Source organism: Lethenteron reissneri, chromosome 6 (assembly GCF_015708825.2).
Source record: "Lethenteron reissneri isolate LAM-NWPU_2019-01 chromosome 6, ASM1570882v1, whole genome shotgun sequence".
Classification (NCBI taxonomy): Eukaryota; Metazoa; Chordata; class Hyperoartia; order Petromyzontiformes; family Petromyzontidae; genus Lethenteron; species Lethenteron reissneri.
Window position 1 is genome coordinate 654,259 of NC_083784.1, and position 20,405 is coordinate 674,663.

Below are 20,405 nucleotides of genomic sequence, written 5' to 3' on the forward strand. Positions count from 1 at the left end.
AATAAAATAATATAAATAATAATATAAATAAAATAATAATAATAACCTTTCATTGTTAACGCCATGAACTTCACCCACGTACTCCTTCAGCAGTGTCGAGTGCTAACGTCGACCTTGACGAATTCACGAAACCCATTACAGAACATATTACAGCCCTGTTGTTGCTCTCGTTTATTCCAGTGCGGTACTCTGGCATCTTCTCTGGTGCTGTTTGTTGCTGGTCGCTTGGCGTTTTGGGCTTTTGGCGCGTTGCCCAGAGACGGTCACTAAAACGAACAGCAATCTGCCTGTGACTCCCGTGGACAGGGGAAACCTGGCGTGGGCTCATACGCGATATTAATCAGAAACACGGATCATGGGATGGGTTTGCCATCCCAGGATCCATTTCTGATTTGTTTGGCGAATAAATACGAACCATAGGAGTGTTTTGTGCAACAATGTGGGGCTCTGTATAATAGGAAGATCGGATAATATGGTTACGGATAAGACAATTAAGTTTCACTGTGCAGTACTATTGATTTTTAATTAAATCTGAGGCACACTTGTTGGAGGCAAATCTCTACATTTTATTGTTTTCACTATAATCATAATCTGTATTTTTCTCACTTTGAATAAAGGTATGTATCTGTACCTTTAGCATCCTATTCCACATACATATACGTTTCTGTCTGCAAATGTTGAAAGGATTTCAAAAGATGGTGGTGAAGTATTTTCCACCAGCAGTTTAAGGTAAAGATTACAATTTTTTACACATCATCACCGTATGTGTGTATATGTGTCAATTGACACCCTTGAGATCCTTGCAAACAAGATGTTCCATCTCAAGGGATTACACTATGTAACACAATTTTTGTTCCTGGGTAGTAAGTGTTATTTCGTAATTGCTTATGCCTAAAAAGTACAGAAAATGGCTATTATTCCCCACAAACTTTGCTTTTGTGACCAGAACAGTGCTGTTTTGAAATTTACCTATTTTCAATGAGAAAACGGGCGAATTTTTCTCTTTTCGTTCACATAAAGTCCGAAAAAATACATATGCATCAAAATTAACATGTATTTATACTAAAGTAATACAAAAATGACTACAAAAGATTTAGAAGTGAGTAGTTTTTCGAGATTTACAATTATACTGTAAATCACTTTCACGAATCAGCCCCCAAATGTAGTCTCCCATCACGTTCTCGTTATACTGTCTTTGGTAGCTGCGTTCAAAGTCCAGTATATCCCTGTGGAAGCGCTCGCCTTGCTCCTCCGAGTACGCTCCCAAGTTCTCTTTGAATTTATCAAGATGAGCATCAAGGATATGGACTTTGAGGGACATCCTACAGCCCATTGTGCCGTAGTTCTTCACCAGAGTCTCAACCAGCTCCACGTAGTTTTCGACCTTGTGATTGCCCAGGAAGGCATGAACCAATGCGACAAAGTTGTTCCAAGCCGCTTTCTCCTGACTAGTGAGCTTCGCTGTTCAATTGTTTCGTAAGGCCAAATTTGATTTGCAGTGGTGGCATCAGCACCTTCCGGGGATCCACCAGTGGCTCCCACTTGACGTTGTTCCTCCCCACAGAGAACTCGGTCCGCTGTGGCCAGTCCCGCCTGTGGTAGTGCGCCTTGGTGTCCCTGCTGTCCCAATGGCAAAGATAGCAGGGAAACTTGGTAAAACCGCCTTGGAGACCCATCAGGAATGCCACCATTTTTAAGTCTCCGATGGCCTCCCAGCCATATTCATCATACTTCAAAGTGTCCAGCAAGGTCTTGATGCTGTTGTAATCCTCTTTGAGGTGCACCGAGTGAGCCAAGGGAAGAGACGGGTACTTGTTACCATGATGGAGCAGCACGGCTTTGAGGCTCCTGGATGAGCTGTCAATGAAGAGGCGCCACTCATTCTGGTTACAGGCGATTCCGATTGCCTCGAACAGACTGGCCACATTGTGGCAGAAGTAGAGCCCATCTTGACGGGTGAAGAAGCTGCAAAAATGTTGGTGACGCTTCCTCTGATCTGCGACTTGCACACTTTCATCCAACACGTTCCACTGCTTGAACCTAGACGTCAAAATCTCGGCATTGGACTTTGTGGGACCAATATCTCTTGTCAAGTCGTTGAGGTCTTTTTGGTTGGGGTAGTATGGGTTTCTCTCCTCAGCTCCACCTCTGAAATTGTCATCTGGATCTATGTCTTCCTCACTCTCTGACTTGCTGCTCTCTTCTAGAGACGGCTGCTCTCTCTCAGGAGGAGTTGCTACGGGGAGCTCATGGCAGTGTGGTACCGGGGCGATGGATTGAAGGTCCGGATACGTGATAGCAGGTGCATTCTTGCCAGTCCAACGTTTGGAAGGGTCCACCTTGCAGAAGTAGCAGTTGCTTGAGTGATCAGTGGGTTCCAGCCAAATTATTGGGATAGCGAACTTCATGGCTCTTTTTTCCCTACAAAAATATATTTATTTCACCCATGACTAATGTGTAAGAGATTCTCGCAACATTTTTCATGTGATATATTTTTTCAATAACATTGAAAATTGTAAAACATTTGTAAAAATTTGAACAAATTTTATAACATAAAATTCCGAGAAATAATTGTCCATCTTACCTTTCAGAGTTTTTTTTTGCATTGCTCATGGGGTGAAATGAGGTGCCCAGGGTTTGTCTTTATTCCCGACAGGCATGCCGAAATATGCCTTGTAGGCCTCATACATCTTAGCAGATGCTTCCACAGAGTACTTTTTCACTCTTGTATTGGTAAATTGTCCGCAGACATTGCAAAATGCGTCTGCCGGATGCTTGCAGCCTCTTGATGCCATCTCATAAAAATGCAGATATGTATCCACTTAGGCAGCTGGAACTAAACTGAACTGGTGGGCTTAAGGCCCCTGTATTTATACTACTATTTATATTACTGGAAAGTTCTAGAATGTTCTAGAAGTTACTCCAAGTTTATTCAGCACTTAATCTATCTGGAATGTTCTGGAAAATAGGTACATTTCTAAATATCACACGCCTGGTCACAAAAGCAAAGTTTGTGGGGAATAATATCCATTGTCTGTACTTTTGAGGCATAAACAATTAGGAAATAACACTTACTACCCAGGAACAAAAAAAATTGTTACACTGTTATATGCAATTAAAAAATGTAAGTTAAAAATATACGGTCAAAACATTTTCCAAACTAACAGTTTAACATCGAGTTTACATGAATGGATTCATTTAACGTAATTACTTTTTAATGGTATTGCCTCACGTAAACATGTTTTCCATTACATGACAGGACACGGCGCTTGTTAGAAGATGTGAGGTGCAGGACACAATCCGAACTGCCGACAGCACACAATAATGGGACTTCTGGCTTCGAAGATCATTCTTGTTAGGACTGATATGTTGATGCGCATTGCTTGTGTTTTTTTAATGCACGTGACATGTGGTGTGAGTAAATTAGTGGATGCAGATAAAGTGATGGAAACACGCAGTCGTACAAGAAATGAACTCATACAGCTAACTCTTCTTCAAAATATGCAACATATATACATTAATCTGCATTATTTTTGTACAATTATCAGGAATCAATAAATGAGTACTTTAGAGGCTACATTAACTGGACATAGCCACAAGTTAAGAATAAGGTATACTGTATTGTACCGTACAATTAAAAACACTTTACATTTGAATTGCTTTAACCAAAAAGTAAAAATTATGGTGGCGTGAAAATTTAGAACAAGTCTGTATATTGTTCATAATCTTGTACTCAACATACTTTACATCATTACACACAACATACACTTAACAGCTTATAAGCGGGTAGAAATGCAGCAACACAATGTACGGATGTTTCTCACAGTTGCGATTTCACTGGACTCTTACACATGATGTATAATGCACATGCAGTAACTGTTTGGCCTTACCTGCAGGTGAATAGTGGGGCACCTTGAGTGCTGTTGTCAATGCCTGGCTTGTGTGTCACGTGTCCAGAGAAAACACGTCGTGGAGAATACGCTGCATGGCATTTAATAACGTGGTACATTGAATGTGTAAATGTTTAAAAGGACTGGAGTAAATATTACACTATCCCGAGTTACAAACACCTTAATGTGTTACGCATGCTTTTATCCCCTCCAACATATTCAGCCCTCGACAACAAATAAACACTCACCATGACTATCAGAGAGCCACGGTGGCGAGATGTTAACTACCTCACCTGGTATACAGGATGTCGTGGGTTCGATCGCGACCCTGATGCCTGCTGTATATTTGGAGTTTGCGTGTCTCTCTCTATGGTGAGATGTTAACTACCTCGCCTGGTATACAGGATGTCGTGGGTTCGATCGCGACCCTGATGCCTGAATATTTGGAGTTTGCGTGTCTCTCTCCCATTGGTCACACGAATTTTTCTCTGGGTCCTCCGGTTTTCCCCTCCACATTTAGAAACATGCGTTTTAGAGCATTTGGCTGCTAGAAATGTCCACGTGATAAGCCACTTTATCGGGCCATCATTTGTGGCCAGTCGCTTCTAAAAAAGAGCTATGTAGCTCAATGGGCTTTACCTAGTAAACAAAACATACACTACTTTAGTTTAAATAGCTTAGAATAACATGGTCTTTCCCGATACAAGTACTCTGTATGAAGGTTGTATGATGATGCAATACAATAAAATCAGCTCGCAAATGGCTGCACCTGAAACAGAAGTCAGCTGGTGGTCATTCCCATGCCAGATGTCGTGGAACTGGTGAACCGTCATCAACTTGAAGCTGGCCACAAACAGATTTCACTTTTATTTCAAGCAACCACACATGTCACGGGGAATTTGAGCCGAGACGGCGTGAAGTAACAAAGCAGCGACCTGAGTAGAGCTTAGGGAAGGAGAGATACTCTCGCTCAGGAACGTTGAGTGAGCGCTACGGCTGATAGTGATGATGATGATGAATACATATCCAGTACAAGTGCATATTCGGTAGAGTCCAGAATTTAGAACGTGATTCTATGGATCCTATTATCAGCGGGGTCATCTGCGGTTTTTCTCCCATCCGCAGAGTACACATTTGTAGATAACCCTGCAGATAATAGGATTATATATGGCTCCCGGATAATTATAGGGATTTTCACGGACCCTACAGCTGCCGCTGATAATATGAGTCGTGGGCAATAACGCTGCGGATAAGAGAGGTTCTCCTGTAATGTGCTAATACTACCGCGACGACATCTCACTGGCAAATGCCGTCTACACGAGTGCGGCACGCGGTAGAGTGTTGTCTATCAATGCTAATCGTTAACCAGACGCTGCATGGGCAGCTATGCAGCGAGAGACCGTGTACACACTGCCTCGCCTCCTGCATCTGCGACAAAGGTGTCCTAGTGGAACATTAGCAGTCAGGGGTGGTGATGTGCAACCAGCGAGTAAGAATGTTAACACTGCCACACTGTTGAAAACATTACCAATAAAAACAGCAACCCAGTGTTGTTGCAAGCTCAACTGATTTCTGTGACCCCATTGCCGGCAGACACAAATACAAATCCTGGTTTTGTGAGTGTTAGGAGTGGGGGGGGGGTAGGCGAACGTAAACTTGAACGGAACATGTGCTCAGTATTGCATCATGCAAACAAAACAGATTGGCCAATAGGTCTCTGTGCAAGGAAACCATGTGTTTACCCGTATACTTAAATAATACATTTAAAATAATATTAATCCTTTATTTGACATCCCATTGTAAACATCATTTATGTGGTTCTTAACTCATCAGTTATTCTTCTTGGAGCCCTCCCTTGATGTGGCGGAGTTCCTGGTAGAGCTGAGCACTGGAGTCAAGTACTCAGCAAGAGGCCAAACGAAATGTGCTCTTCCTGACCAACCCACGTGATCCAGCGTGATGGAGTATGGTAAAGCCCCCCCCACCCCCATGCACCTAAACCACAGCCCCCCAAATCACCAGCAGCTCTGCATCGATCAGCGAGGGTATCAGTTGGGAAGGTGAAGGAGCAGGGAGGTGTTCATCCAGCAGTGGATTGAGCAAGGCCGATGATAATGAACGTAGGAATTAACCGAGTATTGTATTTTTACTTGTTGCAAACATTCTCTTGGCAGGTTTTATCACACGTCAGTGTTTAAAGTTTCATGTTTCACTTTCTGCAATCTCTGCAGAAATAAACAAGGTTATCTGGGAATTTGTTGGAAAAAAAATATCATAAACGTGTGTTATGAGGTCTGTACACTACAATATATATACACAAACCCATTTTCAAACTTTTTTTCCAAGAAACACTATATATTTACACAATACTGTACTTCATATAAAATCTTATTATACGCCATTGGACAGGATATGAAAATGTGTTTTTTATTTAATGCTTTTCAACTCAAATGAAAGTGCTAATGGATATCTCCGTGTGTAATGTGGGAGCACGAAAACCTTCATAAAGATCGATGACAAACTAAACTTAGGTATAAAGATGTGTTACTATTGTGGACTTACCCCACGTAAAACTGGACCAATTGATCAAAACGTTGCCTGCGTTCTTACTCACCCCTACTGGACATCTATGAAAAGAGCTTTATAGCTCATCGGATTCCTCCAGTATCAATAAATATTCTGATTCAGCAGAGCCTCTATCCAAGCCCCACTGTCGCATTGCGGCCTACAGACGTTGCTGCTTTATGTCAGCGCGAACTTTTTATTGATCCATGCGGCCCATTTCTGGTTTGGCCACCGGGTAAGTTTATGCCAAAATTCCTGGCTTTGCTCATTTAAGGCCAAGTCATCCTCGTGCAAGGTCAATGTCTGGTTCAGATACCACTTGTCACTGATGGAATATTACATGCAAACATTTTAAGTGTTTATAAAGAATACGACTCTCCACTGAAGCAATAATCCGCATACATATTAAATAAAGCTGCATCTACATCTACACACTGAAATATATATTTGTAATGATTAATGAAAGAACAATATTTTTTTTTCAGATGGTCCACAAACATCTCGTCAACCGCAGCATGTGCTGTCGATGTCTGGCGCTGACGAGGGTCACGACCCTCAAGGCAGTCGTCGGTGGTGACGCTGGGCCACTTGGGGACCCTGAAGCATTCCTTCATTTCGTTGACCCGACAATAGGAGGTGTATACAAGAGATTCAGAGTTAGTAGTGATATAAGAGAAAAGTAGACGAATATATCGATTAGAGATGCAGGCAAAATAGAGATGAGTGATTACTGGCTTTTACACTGATTAGCTTGTAATGTTGATATAGATTTGAACTTCAGCTGATATATTTTTGATGCGCCCATATTTTTTGAACTCTTGTGGCCCGTCGAGTCCTGTTGGGGCCCTCAGCTCCTGCTTGGTCTGCTCATGCCTAGCACCACGACTGGCCGTGAGTGGTCAGCCCACCGCTGATCTCAGCAGGGCCGAGATGTCCGAATGTTCCTGCTCGTGGCCCCTCGGCCCCGCCGCCGCCGCCGCCGCCAGCGACACAAACACTCGCGGCTTAGCAGGTAGGCCACCTCGGCCACGTTGAGCAGCAGGCAGACGGCCGACACGGCCAGCATGAAGATGGTGAAGACGGTCTTCTCGGTGGGGCGCGACACGAAGCAGTCCACCAGGTTGGGGCACGGCGACGCGTCGCACTTCAGCAGACGTGGCATGGTGACCCCGCTGTGCAGCGTGTAGAAGATGTACAGGAACGTGCACTCGATGAAAATCCGCGAGATCACGCTGAACACGTATGTGAACAGGAGCGCACCGTCCATGCGGATGGTGCTAGGGGCACTTCCCGACGGAGGCGGCATCTCTGAGCGGTGCAGCTCCACGTCCTGCTCCTCTTCCTCGTGCTCGACGCTGTCTCCCGGGGGAAGCCCTCCGGTCTGGCCCGGCAGGTTGTAGATTTTTCCCCGCCGCCGCTTGGCCCTGCGGTGGCGGTGAGCGACGTGCATGCCCACCAGGAGGGTCGGCGTCGACACGAAGATGAGCTGCAGGGCCCAGAGGCGCACATGCGAGATGGGGAAGTAGTGGTCGTAGCACACGTTCTGGCAGCCCGGCTGCAGCGTGTTGCACACGAAGTCGGACTGTTCGTCGCCCCACACGCTCTCGGCCGCCACCACCAGCACCATGATGCGGAAGATGAAGAGCACGGAGAGCCACACGCGGCCGATGGACGTGGAGTAGCGGTTGGCGCCGCTCAGCACCTCGTAGAGGCCATCCCAGTTCATGGTCTCCCCCGCAAGCCTGTTTGAGATCAACACATGACAATTAGTTAGTGCGATACGGGAATGGTGCAATGGTGAGCACACCCGCACAAGAATACAAAGTTGATGGTTCGATTCGATCTCTTCCTGCGGGGCAGTTGGGGCAATGATTCGGTTTGTTAATTGCACCCCAACCCACCTTCTGTCCACCCAACAGGATGAATGGGTACCGCCACAGTTCGTCGATCGGCAGGTCGCATCTGGTGGGGTAAATTGTGGTGACTGCCACCTCATCCAAGATGTCTAGACAGTGTGGAAGAGTAGGCCAAACATCCTCGAGAAGGGCTCTTTCAAGGTCCCTGTAACGGAGGCCCTTCCACGAGCATTTTTGTTGTCCTTCCCCTGCGCAAACGACTATCACGGTTGGCTACGTACGGTGCAAAAGAAGTTGAACATCCAGCAGTGGCATGATAAAACAATTGCAGGGCTGCGCTATTCTGATGCCGAGGTGTGTGGTCAATGACCTCCTCCTCTCATCTAACCTTGGAGTTAAAAGTTAACACATTCAAATTCTGATATGGGGATGACTTAAACCATCATCCGGAAATATTGATCATTTAAGTTCCACTTTTACGAAAAGTGAACAGTGCTGATTTAATGGAGCAGCACCTATCATGTGATCACATGTTGTTTCACACCACCGATCACATTGTTTGAGCAGAGGCAATGTTAACCCTTGCCTTTTGACATGAAAGCTACAAATCATTAAATTATTTTTTTATTATAACAAAAACAATGATACAAACTATGAAGACGATCACAATCCAACGAATTAGTGTATGCCAGGAGTCAACCAGAGCTCCGCTCTCCGTATTTCACGACCTTTCACTGTGGACCAAACAAGTCACGATGCGTGTGATGTACAGGTCGATCTATATGGCATCCAGTGACAGTATGAATCATTTGTCTCTACATGTATTATTTTAAAAAAGTCACAGCAGCTCACAAATTGATATATAATCGATTACATCGGCTATGAAATGTATTAATTTACCCACCTTGAGGGAGCGAAGCCTTGTCACGGCGACTGGATGTTGAACCTCTCGGCGCATTTGTTAAAACATTTATAGTGTCGGTGTTTGTGCCGGTGAACTGAAAGAAAACATGGGTGTGTCCACACTTAACTGCCATGGGTGTTATGCATACACAGAATGGGTACTTGTTTTAATTGCCTGATGCACGATGAAGTTAGGCCATAGCGTGCCGAGCTGTCGAGTATAATTTGTGTGGATCCGTGCGAATGCAACACGTGTCCGGTGTAGAGATGGACCATTTCCCAACACACATCACATTTGGCAGCACGTGGTCTTTCAGTTGTCACAAATTAACATCTCTCCTGTCCCAATGTTTTGTGAGGTCACAGTATGTAAACATTCCGCACAAGATACGTCATGATGCGTACGAATGCACACTCTGCAGCTGGTCCTAAGTTCCCACACTGAGGTTGCACAGCAATCCATTATGGGGTTTCCACATTACCCCACATTGGGTGGGATTTGTTCTGCAATTACTGGCTACAAAGTAACCACTTGGTTCGGGCAATATGGAAAACCCGTGTTGGATCATTCCACACCCCTTTCTGGATGTTAAACTGTTCGCTATTTTTGTTTTATACCTGATAAGATCCACTGAGCTATGTAGCTCTTTTTCAGAAAGCGACCAGGCCACAAATGAAATCTAAACAAAGTGGCTTAACACGTGGAAATATACAGCAGCCAATTACTGTCAACGCATGATGTTAATTCTAAATGTGGAGGGAAAAACCAGAGGACGCGGATAAAAATCCACGCGACCACAGGGAGAACATGCAATCCCCAAATATATCCAGGCGTCAGGATCTAACTCACGACCTCCTGTATACCAGGCGAGGTAATTAACATGTCGCCACAATTCCACTATTAGATTGTCGATGGAGTCAACTTAGATTTCTGCGGCTTAAACCACATTACCTTGTATACACACTAACATGTAAAATCTGAGATTCAAACACATTATTGAAATCAGCATCGGTTTTTATTTGGTTTTACAGTAAGAATACAATCCACAGAAGCGCATACAAACCTATGGAAAGTTTACTTCACAACCCCAAATTTCAACTAAGTTGGGTTCGAAAAAGCCACCTATATGAAACTGATTATGTCTGAAATGATTTGGAGCTGGTTTCAGCATTATTGCTTCACACATGAATTGTTTAGGCCTCATGCTTCCACAACTCACAATCTTGGGGTGAAGTTAAGGCTCATGGGTAACCCACCAGGCTACCTACCCGCTCTAGATAAAACAAATACTGTGGTTCTGAATCGAAAAGTATAGATTAATTTAATAGATCGTCACAGCAATCATGCTAACTTTGAGATGATTTACAAACATAAGCATTGCCTGACACCTAGTGATCAGAATGTGCAAACATTCAAGGGTATTTTAAACACAAGTGAGTAGAAGCAGCTCAGTAGTAATAATTATATGAAGAAACTATAATGGATATTGTCTGTGCATTTCATGCTGTTTTTCTGTTATATCCACTAATGTAGCAAGGGCACAATGGTGTCAAACTGCTATAAGACGTGAGCTAAGTGTCCAGAGAGTGATACGTGACACATGCGAGTTCGAGTGTGATAACGATTGCGAACTCTCCAACTCATGTCAACATGTTTCCAGAGCTGGTGGTGGTGGAGATTTAGAGAATATGTAGTGAACTAGTCCAGACCATATGCATTCAAATATCAGCCACATCTCAATGTATTGGTTATTATCTCTTCATTACTGGATTCAAATTGGCACCAGAGTCTGCTCCTTAAAAGTATGATTCTTTATGCTCCTCCAGAAGATCGGAGCTCATCACGCCATCTCTTCTTAATGGAATTCTTTGAAATGCATTAATATTTACACCGAGGGCATCTGAATGCTTTGTGTGGCGGGAGTAAGCACAGCATTATCTTTATTCAAAGTTGGAGCACTCTTCGTGTGTGCAGTTGCCCTGATCTTGCTGTTGCATGCCTCTTCATACTCAACATCAGAGAGCACTGGTGCAGGCAGAGAGTAAAGGAGACAGGATTGGAATCATTGACAATAAAACAAAACGTATGAGAAACCAACCAATTCAAAGTCACAGCCAACATCAGTAGTGACACCATTGGAACCTCCTTTGTCAGTAGCAAAATATGATAATTGTTTTTTTACCTTTTATCTGGCAACAAAACTGACACCTTTTTTACAAGGAGTCATGTTTGCATTGACCACAATACCAGTGGTCGGAATGCAAACAAAAAAACACAACTCTGATCATGTATGCGCTGTCCTTGAAATTGATTGGTCCACACCCGAGACAGCGTTTCTTAGAGCCTAGTCTCACATGGTGTTGGACCAGATGACGCCAAAAGGCGCCAGATAAAAGGATAAAAAAACAATTAGCAGTAGTGACATCTTAACTGGTCCTGACCCCCGTTCACCAACCTGCACTGACTAGCTGACTACAGTCAATCGACCCCCTTGACTGACACAGGGTGGAGAGGCGTTCATTCAGCAGTGGATTGACAAAGAGCTCTACATTATGAATTGTTATTTAAAGGATAAGGAATCAGTATTTATTGTCTGTTCCCTCGGAGCTGACTACATAATTGTATTACTTCGAGAAATTCAATAGCTGGTGTGGCACACGTGCAGACAGGCTGAGAAAGGATATTTGCTGTGACAGGTACGAGCAGCGTTTCTGCCTCGGTTTGGATCTGCACTTCATAGGAAACGGGACCCAAGTTCTCCGCTCTCAGCTCCAAGATCAGCTCGATGTGAATTCCAGCTGCCACCTACCACAGGTATGGGCACAGGGAAAACAAACACAGCAGAAATTTAACAAATTAACCAGTGGATACAGAGCAAGACTGTAAGGACATTCAATGGCCCTTTTTGGAAAATGGGACATCACAAAAAAAGCAGAACAAATATAACATGCAGTTTGCTTGACACATATATGAGAATGCATTTACATATATATAACTACATTAAATAATTAGAATTAATGACAGTGTTGTATTAAGAATGCAATCAATAAACAAATCGCAATCTTGATAACATTTTGTTCAAGGAAGGTGAATCCTTCCAAGTGGCTTCAAGTTGCAACATTGGTAGCACTCACCGAGTTAAATACATTGCATCAGTATACATTTAATGTTTAAGTACAATGGTTACAGATTAACCATTTTAATTTTCATTCATCATCTATATTTTGTAAATAAAATCACAAACTGTACGATTTCACAAGTTTTTTCTCGACAAAATACTGACGTAGCTTAACGTGAAGGATAATTGCTTTAGTTGCACGAAAAACATACTGGCCCAGGTGTGTAGATAACTCGCATGCCTGTGCTGGATGGAGGAGCTTTCACTTTGAATCTGTGAAGATAGAAATGTTACTTTTTCATTTCTGGGTTAGGCGCAAGAAAACTTAAAAGTCATCACCTTAGTTCTCGGGAGTGTATCAAAAGGGTCATTATAGGCACGGTGCCATCGATTATGTCATAATTTCAATGAACTCGCCACAGTCTATAAATCACACTCTGATTTTATATTTGGCATCACCATCATCAGCCAAGAACAATGCACAGCTGGATGAAGGCCTCCCCCATCGCTTGTCATCTCCCACGTGCTGCATTAGAACACTCCACCTGGCCCCTGCACACGAGTTGATTTCATCGCTCCGTCTTTTCAATGGAGGTCCTCCTCGACAAGTTCCGATCCTTTGATGCCGCTCCATCTCTATTATCCACTATCAGCCATGATCCCTTCTCGTGATGCATGCTGCCCAAGCCCACAACAGTTTGAATGATGTCTTTGACTCGTGTATGTTCTGTAATCCATGCTTGTTGCTTCTATCTCTCAATGTAATTATATAACAGAAATAAGTGTTAATGATCATGTTTTTTTAAAAATAAGTCACAGCAGGCAATTGTAGTCAATCAAAAAGGAGGATCACCCAATCAACCTTCTTGCCAAACTTGTTTAAATGCACTCTGGGTTCAAGGTTACAATCCTCAGTGCTCCAATAATGTCCTGTAGGGACACTGTCAGATGAATGCAGGGCTCTGTGCGCTGGTGCCATGACCACAACTGATGAATCATCCATAATAACTTAATCGCAGGATTGCCCCTTTATAAAAGCCCGTCCGAGCCGAGCCGCCAATGTGTTGACGTAACAGCTGGCATCGGGTCAATGGTGACACATTGCATGATAATTGACGTACATGCGTGGTGGATAAGAGATGATGACTCGCTGACCTGCGCTGCTCCGTGCCGACGTTCTGGAGGCGGATGCGACGCACGTTCGAGCTCCCTTGTCGTAGGGACCCAAAGTTGACGCGCGTTGGAAGCAAAGTGAAGCCCTGCAAAAGTTCTGATCTTGCCAATGCTCCCACCTGTCATGGAAGAGTAATTAGAGAATATCTCTGATGTGTTTTCATGTTGTTCCGCATGTTGTTGGGCGTGATGTCTGACGTTTCGCTCCATGTGTTTTCAGGCACTGAAGCTCCCAGCACGTGCAGCGAAATGTAGGACATCATGCTGAACAACGCACAGTATTACTTTCAAATACTTTGAAACCGCAAAGTGAACAATTCTGAAATAAGTGACAATTTTACATTCTGTTTCATACAGAAGATTACAAACGAGAGTGGACCATTCGGTCTACCTAGCTCATTTGGCTGTTAGTAGCAAATCAATTCTAGGATCTCAACAAGGTACATCTTGAGGAGTGAATCAGCTTCCACAATGTGCGTGGGCTGTGTCTTACAGACTCCCACCACATCCAGCTGACGACGACGATGATGTCGACCACAACGATAACGATGACGATGAAGGTGGTGGTGGTGGTGGTGACGATGACACTGACGATAATGATCTTTGGCATGAAACTGGAACACGCGAGCGACCTTCTCGTTGGGCACCGAGCGTGGGCGCGAGGCGAGGACAGCGGCCGGGAGTCGCACACGCTCCCTGCGCACCGAGCCTGTCACGTCCAGCGCAAGGCTCTTGGCGTGGTGGCGCGTGAAGTCGCGCGGGTGACGCTCGGCAGCTGCTGGCACTGTCCTCAAGGAAATGCACAAGCACAAAGATGAAAACCATCACGTATAGTTTAGCATTTAAAATGTAGTTTCTGTATGTAGGTTGAACTTATTTTCACCGTACGTAGCCAACCGTGCTAATTGGAGGTGTTGGGAAGGACAACAAACTAAACACAAAAAGCAGCTCTAAAGAAATTAGATTTCAATCTGGGTGATTTAAAAGTGCACCAGTGGCTTCCTAATATCGGAAGGAAGAACATTCCAGACAGTCGCAAGAAGCGCATCTGAAAGTGTGCGATGCAGTGACCGTATTTGTTCGATGCCCAGCCAAAAGCCGCTGCGGGGATGACCAGAGTTTGCATGATGGTTTATGCTCCTTGAAGAGATCGGCAACGTATTGTGGTCCATTTGTGCCAAGCACCTTGTGTGTAATGAGTACGACTTTATAACTTATTAGTTCAGCGACCGAAAGCCAATGCAGCTCGGCGAGCACGGACACAGTTAGATGTTTCAGCGTTTAAATGTAGTTTATCCTCGTGTGTATTGCATATTGCCAACACTGTAGTGCTGTTGCACGCTGTATTTGGTCTCTAATTGTTTCCTTACTGAGTAATTAGCTCAAACAGCCCTGTGTTCTGGCACTTCAAGATATACTGCGGTATAAATAGTAAATGATGATGCCTCCTACATTGTGGTAATGAGTGCATTCAGCACGACAGCTTGTGTTGCGCACCAGTTGACATTTTGTTTGTAATAGAAACAGATGGAAAAATAAACATGTATCACCCTGTCGTCAATATACTGCTAGATGAGGGCCTCTGCACTCAATGTAGTTTGCGACGATTATTTGACGAAACATCACCACACTGCTCAGTACGGCTTGGTGAATGCAGGCATCGTAGGCGCTGCACTGCCCTCTGCTGCCCAACACATAGGCCTGCAATCTAAATGACAACTTGTTTGTGCTCGGTGATCACACATCCAAGGGCTATTCAGGTTCAACTCGTTTCTCTTCCAAGGTCCAACTAGTTATTTTATTAGGTTTTATTTTATTAGGTTTTATTTTTATTATTTTATTATTTCCCTTCTACGTGACTTTACCGAAAGAACCAAGAATACAGTTCAGGCACATTAAAGGTAAATTCTGGGTAGACTTATAAGGATCAACATGAATGGGTATTCATTGGGGATTGAGAGTTCGGTTTGGTGTTCATGTTGAGATAGATGTACTGGATATAAACCTTCAGTTACAGGGCCATCTGTGTGGAGCTGTGTAGCTGTCCGGGGAGAACGCACGGGCTGGTGAACTGGGTACAAGCGAGCAAACTCAACTTGCCCTGCGGCTTGTGGGCCAGTGCTTCCTGTAAGCATATAAAAGGTCGGGTAACAACGCATATGCACGCACAAGACATTTGTAGAAATATTACCAACAAAATCACAACACCAAAGATGAACTGCCAGTAATCCCGTATATGTCTTATTGTCTCTACATTTCACATTGCATGTGTAGACGACTTAGGTGCCAAGTGCACTGGCTAAAATCCCATGCAAAGTGAGACCTATCGTTTCGCCAAAATCTCCCTACATGGATAATTTGTGTAACAAACCGTTTCTCTGGAGGACATTTGAACAACATGCGTGTATCTTGGTTTATAATTCTGCCACGTTTAAAAAATATATATTGCATACTGTCCTAGTAATGATAAATTGGTGACATGTGATCCAAAAGTTGACATGGCCTAGCATAGCGCATTTGCTGCTTGTTGCAGAAGTTTACAGTTCGAATCTAGTGGCTGCCCTGATTAATACTACAGGTGTATTAACCATATAAATACATACTGTCTGCTGCACAATGGCTGTTAAATATCCCGTGACGTGCTGAAAGTTTGGCAGGACCCTCCTGAAAAGGTCATGAGACTCAGTAATGACAGCACTTGATAGCGATGTTGTGTGATCAAACATACGGTACCTCCCAGTGAAGTTATTGGACTATCATCGTCTGTTTGTCTCTCATCACCATCTTCAGACGTGCAGTCCAAAGCGGGGGATGGCTTCCGGGGTGTGTGGGGCACCTCTTTACTCAGGGCCTCCAAGTCCATTGCCTGGCACATGGTATCATAAACAACATGAATACTGGGCATTTCGACAATAATCTCAAGCCAATGGGTATATAAAAAATATGATGAGGTGTGCAGGCCTAAAAATGTATTAATTTGTTACTTCAGACAGGTTCAACAAACCACCTTCATGGATGTGTGCTATTAATTTGTTTTTTAAATCAGTGATTGAAGATATTTTATATATATAGAGCTCTTGTTCAATATCGTGTGTTGGCAACTCACGACACAATCTCTTTGCGTGTTATAAATTTGACTTATTATTATCCTCTTATGAATGAAGGCCGTCAGGATATCTTTTAAATATCTAAAAACATATACGTGCTATACTCAATATCTGGAATAAAAATGTGCAAGAAAAAGTAAAGAACTGACCAGGTCAGTGTATATAAAAGAAAACCACCACCGATTTAACATGATTCATGAGGCTCTAGATTACAGATTTATACCTGGCTGAGTAGAAAGGTTCGGCCAAGCTCTGAGCTGAAGTAGGGTGTGATGATTCTGTGTCTTAAGGCTTGGATGTCCTCCCTTGCTTTTTCCACCTCCTGCCTACGGAACACACCCAAACATTTCAGTGTTAAATACTCAACATGGATCAGTGACTCCCTGGGCTTTTTATCTGACTCATTAAACACTACCTTTCTTTTGCTATCTTCTCAGCCCACAGAGCCTGTGTTCTTTGGCTGGCCTCCTCCCTATGGAAGACAGAGAAGAGAATGCATTAGAGCGCTGTATCTCAAGCTGTTTTGGCTCAGCCGATGCAAACATTTCAACGGACCACCCAGCCCCCCCCCCACCCATGGTGACAAAACACATTCACTTCTCTCTAAATACCACTCCTACTAAATGATTCATATTACCAGAATGTAAAAACATTTCTTTTTACGCAGCGATAAGGCTTTTTTTAGGGGAGGCATTTAGATATATAGGGGTATGGTAGTTTAATCAGGGTAATTTACCTAACTTAATTTGTAAATTAAATATAAGTAAAATGTAATTTCATTCCCGAAACAAAAAGTATAAACGTTGTCATTATTTCCGCATCAACCTGCATGTGCATCACAGCCCACGGGCGACCTGGTGGAGCGTCGCGGACGGCTTGGTGGTGGTGCGGGGACCGCACTCTGAGAAGCACCACATTATAAAACCCAAGCACTGTCTTAAAGCTTTCGTGACTGCAGGAATTCATATTACTCTTTGGGTCTTTCGGTAATGATCCTCAACAACATCACATTGTTGTTTTTATTACAGCCTTTGATGGTGAAACGTTAAGCTCTGCATATAGACGCAACAGTAAAGCCCAACTTACTGTAGATTGCAAATAAAAAAATGGAGTGGAGCAGTAGTGCAATGGTTAGTGCACTCCACTGTAATTCTAGTGACCCGAGTCTGACTCCAGGCCTTGGCTAACATCAGTGGAGAGTGACATCTGAACCAGCGCTGACCTCGCTCCACTAACCTGAACTGACCAGACTTTTTTTTTTTTAATAATTCACTATCCTGGTCGAGTATGACAAACCAACCCCATAAACTGTAATGCCATGGGAAGGCCGTCATCCAGCAGTCGAATGACGAATGTCTGTAAATGATTATTAATAATGATGATTATTCTGTACCTGTTTGGTTGTAATCCTGTTTCCTCTTGTTCTGCTTGAGCATCTGGAGGGGAGCTGGGAGGCTGTGTTGTGAAGGATTGCTCGTAAAGATCCGCTAACTCTGCTGCACAGAAAACATACGGCTCAACTGATACACGGGAAATTAGATCCAAACCATTCCACTTTCGTCACTGGATCAATGATGAAATGACATTTGTATTGAATTCACTTTACTTGAATCGCACAACTCTAATATATGGACTCACAATTCAATCATCAAATAATTTTGCGATGAACCAGATGGGCTGGGAAAGCCCTCCCTTCTGGCAGGGCTCTGATAGCTTCATGCTCACCTCTTCTTTCATCTTCATGATAATATCTGGGGCTGTCTTCAGGCATAGACTGCAAGGTACAATGTCACATTCAATATTCGCTTTTTTCCAAAAGGAACAAAGGGAATGTGTGGTGTATTCAGAAGGAGATATTAATAATTTGAGAAAATATAGTGTTAAAATTACATGTCCACAAAAAAAATTACACATGTGAAATGTTTTATTGTTTTATATTTATATTATTTTATTATTTCCCTTCTACGTGACTTTATAGAAAGAACCAAGAATATTCATGCACATGTATTAATCATGTACGAATAAAGGACACTGTTACAAAAAAACATCACCATAAACACAAACAACATAGAACCGCTTCTGAGAGTGTGGCTTTATTACTCCAAAATGAATTAGTGTATGTTTTTAAAATGTAATTTCAAGATCATAAAAAAATATATGAAGTATCTTTCAATAGTTGTACCCTATAGATTGTTTTGTATCAAGTTTCCTTGTTTTTAATTTAACCACCTACAATGAATTAACATTTACTGTAAGATCATTGCTTTAGAAAAAAAATTAAACGATTTACATTTACCCTTTTCTTGTAAGTGCAATATTACACTTCTGGAACATTTCTATTCTCACCCCTTAAATCATGCATGCATAGATTAATGAAATAATACATAATTGGCAATGTGCATATTGGAGTACGCAAATTTAGGGACAGATCTCAACGACAAAGCCATGGAAATTATAGTTTCAGATCACAACTAAAAGATCCACGATGATATTAATCATTAAGACGATGAGAGCTGACAATGATCATAAATGCACTTTTACCAGCACAAGTTTGAGAAGATGGCTGATGTGGGTTTTCTCATCAGCCAGGCGAGGATCCTGAATCTTCATCTCCTCTCTCTGCTTTTCCCTCTGGAGCAGCTGCTCCAGATATTCCTGTTGACAGGTAGCCAGATTGCACACTTATTCACACCCATGAATGTGACTGACACAAATAGGCCACGTGGAAAATGGTACAGTATGTGCAATGAAACTTACTCAAGAGCAGATGGAAATGCAACACCGGTCATTTCTCTCTCGCTTTCCCTGAACAATGGCATTACCTTCAAGCGCAACTGTAGCTTGCACCGCATTTCTGTCGTGACGGCCGGGTAACACAGCAGCTGCCTAGCCCGCAGAACGTCCGGACGTTTCTCCACGCACGGCGAGACCGCTGGCTTCACGTTCAACTCACAAGGATGGTCGATGGTCAAGCCACGACCTATGCACGTGCCGAACCGTGGCCCTGCCTTCTTTTCCTTTTGACGCACATGGATGTAGCACACAAAAGTACATCGGTCATATGGCTGCTTTCATAAACCACAATTCTGAATGTTACAGCTACTAGGTTTGGCTTGCATGGAAGGCTGACGTTCAAGGCATATTTAACTGTTTGAGAATGGGCATCTACTACAAATATGGCACAGCTTAACTTTACAGGCATGAGCGTAGAAGGCAGATGGCTGGCTTAGACCAGTAATTGTGATTTTAAGAATACTGAGAATACTCAAGCAACAAAAAATGGTTTCAGCAAACAAAAGCGTTCACGTTAAAATGCAGCTACAATGATGTGAAATACATCATGAATAGAACATTTTAAGGTCTCATTCAAGTTATAAATAAAGTATCAAGATTGATGTCTGCAATACAGTATGTCCAATGTAGTTTAAAAAGCTGTTCGAAAAACTAATTTGTAATATTGCAGAGACATTTTTCACAAGACCAGGAAATGTTCCAAGCTAAAATGGGCCAAGACTGGGAGTTTTAATTAAGAAATGTGGTTTATGCCTGCAACCACTTCTGGAGTAATTAATCTCGGTCACGATGAAGAAAGGCCATAAATAAATATTGCAGCAAAAATAAAAACAAGTATAACTCATGACCAATGCAATAGGATACATACATCTCTGTGGCAAATTAATTAATCAACTCACTTTCATTGAGAATATACAAAATATTTAGATCAAGGAAGAAGTCTGTTCTATTAAAAACACTAATTGTAAATAAATTACACTGCTTTCATGAAAGCAACAC

General features: G+C 42.9%; 3 protein-coding genes across 7 annotated transcripts in view; all 3 read right to left on the reverse strand.

Annotated features, from left to right (window-relative positions):
• Positions 1 to 3,949, reverse strand: part of CRYL1 (crystallin lambda 1) — a 29,784-nt gene extending 25,835 nt beyond the window's left edge. Inside the window, exon 1 of the mRNA XM_061569493.1 lies at positions 3,891 to 3,949. The gene's annotated coding sequence lies outside the window, so the exon portion shown is untranslated. The remainder of the gene's footprint in view (positions 1 to 3,890) is intronic.
• LOC133353346 (gap junction beta-2 protein-like) lies at positions 221 to 8,181 on the reverse strand. Of its 2 annotated transcripts, XM_061569506.1 has the most exons (2): positions 7,452 to 8,181; positions 221 to 1,917 (listed from the first exon to the last, which is right to left on the reverse strand). In XM_061569506.1, exons 1-2 carry the CDS (start codon positions 8,179 to 8,181, stop codon positions 1,733 to 1,735), a joined length of 915 nt encoding a protein of 304 aa, XP_061425490.1. In that variant the 3' UTR covers positions 221 to 1,732. The 2 variants fall into 2 exon arrangements, with proteins under 2 accessions (XP_061425490.1, XP_061425500.1); XM_061569516.1 differs by lacking the exon at positions 221 to 1,917 and having other exon boundaries at positions 7,372 to 8,181.
• A 2,033-nt stretch (positions 8,182 to 10,214) lies between these two features.
• Positions 10,215 to 20,405, reverse strand: part of SPAG17 (sperm associated antigen 17) — a 43,199-nt gene continuing 33,008 nt past the window's right edge. For 3 of the 4 annotated variants that reach the window (XM_061569549.1, XM_061569556.1, XM_061569531.1), the window contains exons 35-47: positions 19,436 to 19,630; positions 19,155 to 19,268; positions 18,339 to 18,387; positions 18,007 to 18,109; positions 17,029 to 17,085; positions 16,837 to 16,939; positions 16,240 to 16,372; positions 15,512 to 15,631; positions 14,139 to 14,290; positions 13,489 to 13,625; positions 12,546 to 12,606; positions 11,900 to 12,020; positions 10,215 to 11,243 (exon numbers count right to left, since the gene is read on the reverse strand). In XM_061569549.1, coding sequence (XP_061425533.1) covers positions 11,101 to 11,243; positions 11,900 to 12,020; positions 12,546 to 12,606; positions 13,489 to 13,625; positions 14,139 to 14,290; positions 15,512 to 15,631; positions 16,240 to 16,372; positions 16,837 to 16,939; positions 17,029 to 17,085; positions 18,007 to 18,109; positions 18,339 to 18,387; positions 19,155 to 19,268; positions 19,436 to 19,630 — 1,488 coding nt within the window. In that variant the 3' untranslated portion in view covers positions 10,215 to 11,100. The remainder of the gene's footprint in view (positions 11,244 to 11,899; positions 12,021 to 12,545; positions 12,607 to 13,488; positions 13,626 to 14,138; positions 14,291 to 15,511; positions 15,632 to 16,239; positions 16,373 to 16,836; positions 16,940 to 17,028; positions 17,086 to 18,006; positions 18,110 to 18,338; positions 18,388 to 19,154; positions 19,269 to 19,435; positions 19,631 to 20,405) is intronic. The other variant, XM_061569540.1, reaches the window with a different exon arrangement.

Excerpts from the sequence above, each read along its gene's own strand:
- LOC133353346 (XM_061569506.1), bottom strand. The coding sequence starts at position 8,181 with ATGAACTGGGATGGCCTCTACGAGGTGCTGAGCGGCGCCAACCGCTAC. Across the intron at positions 1,918-7,451 it reads CTACCTGCTAAGCCGCGAGT|TCTGTTCGAGGCAATCGGAA; the intron begins GTTTGTGTCGCT and ends CAATGTGGCCAG.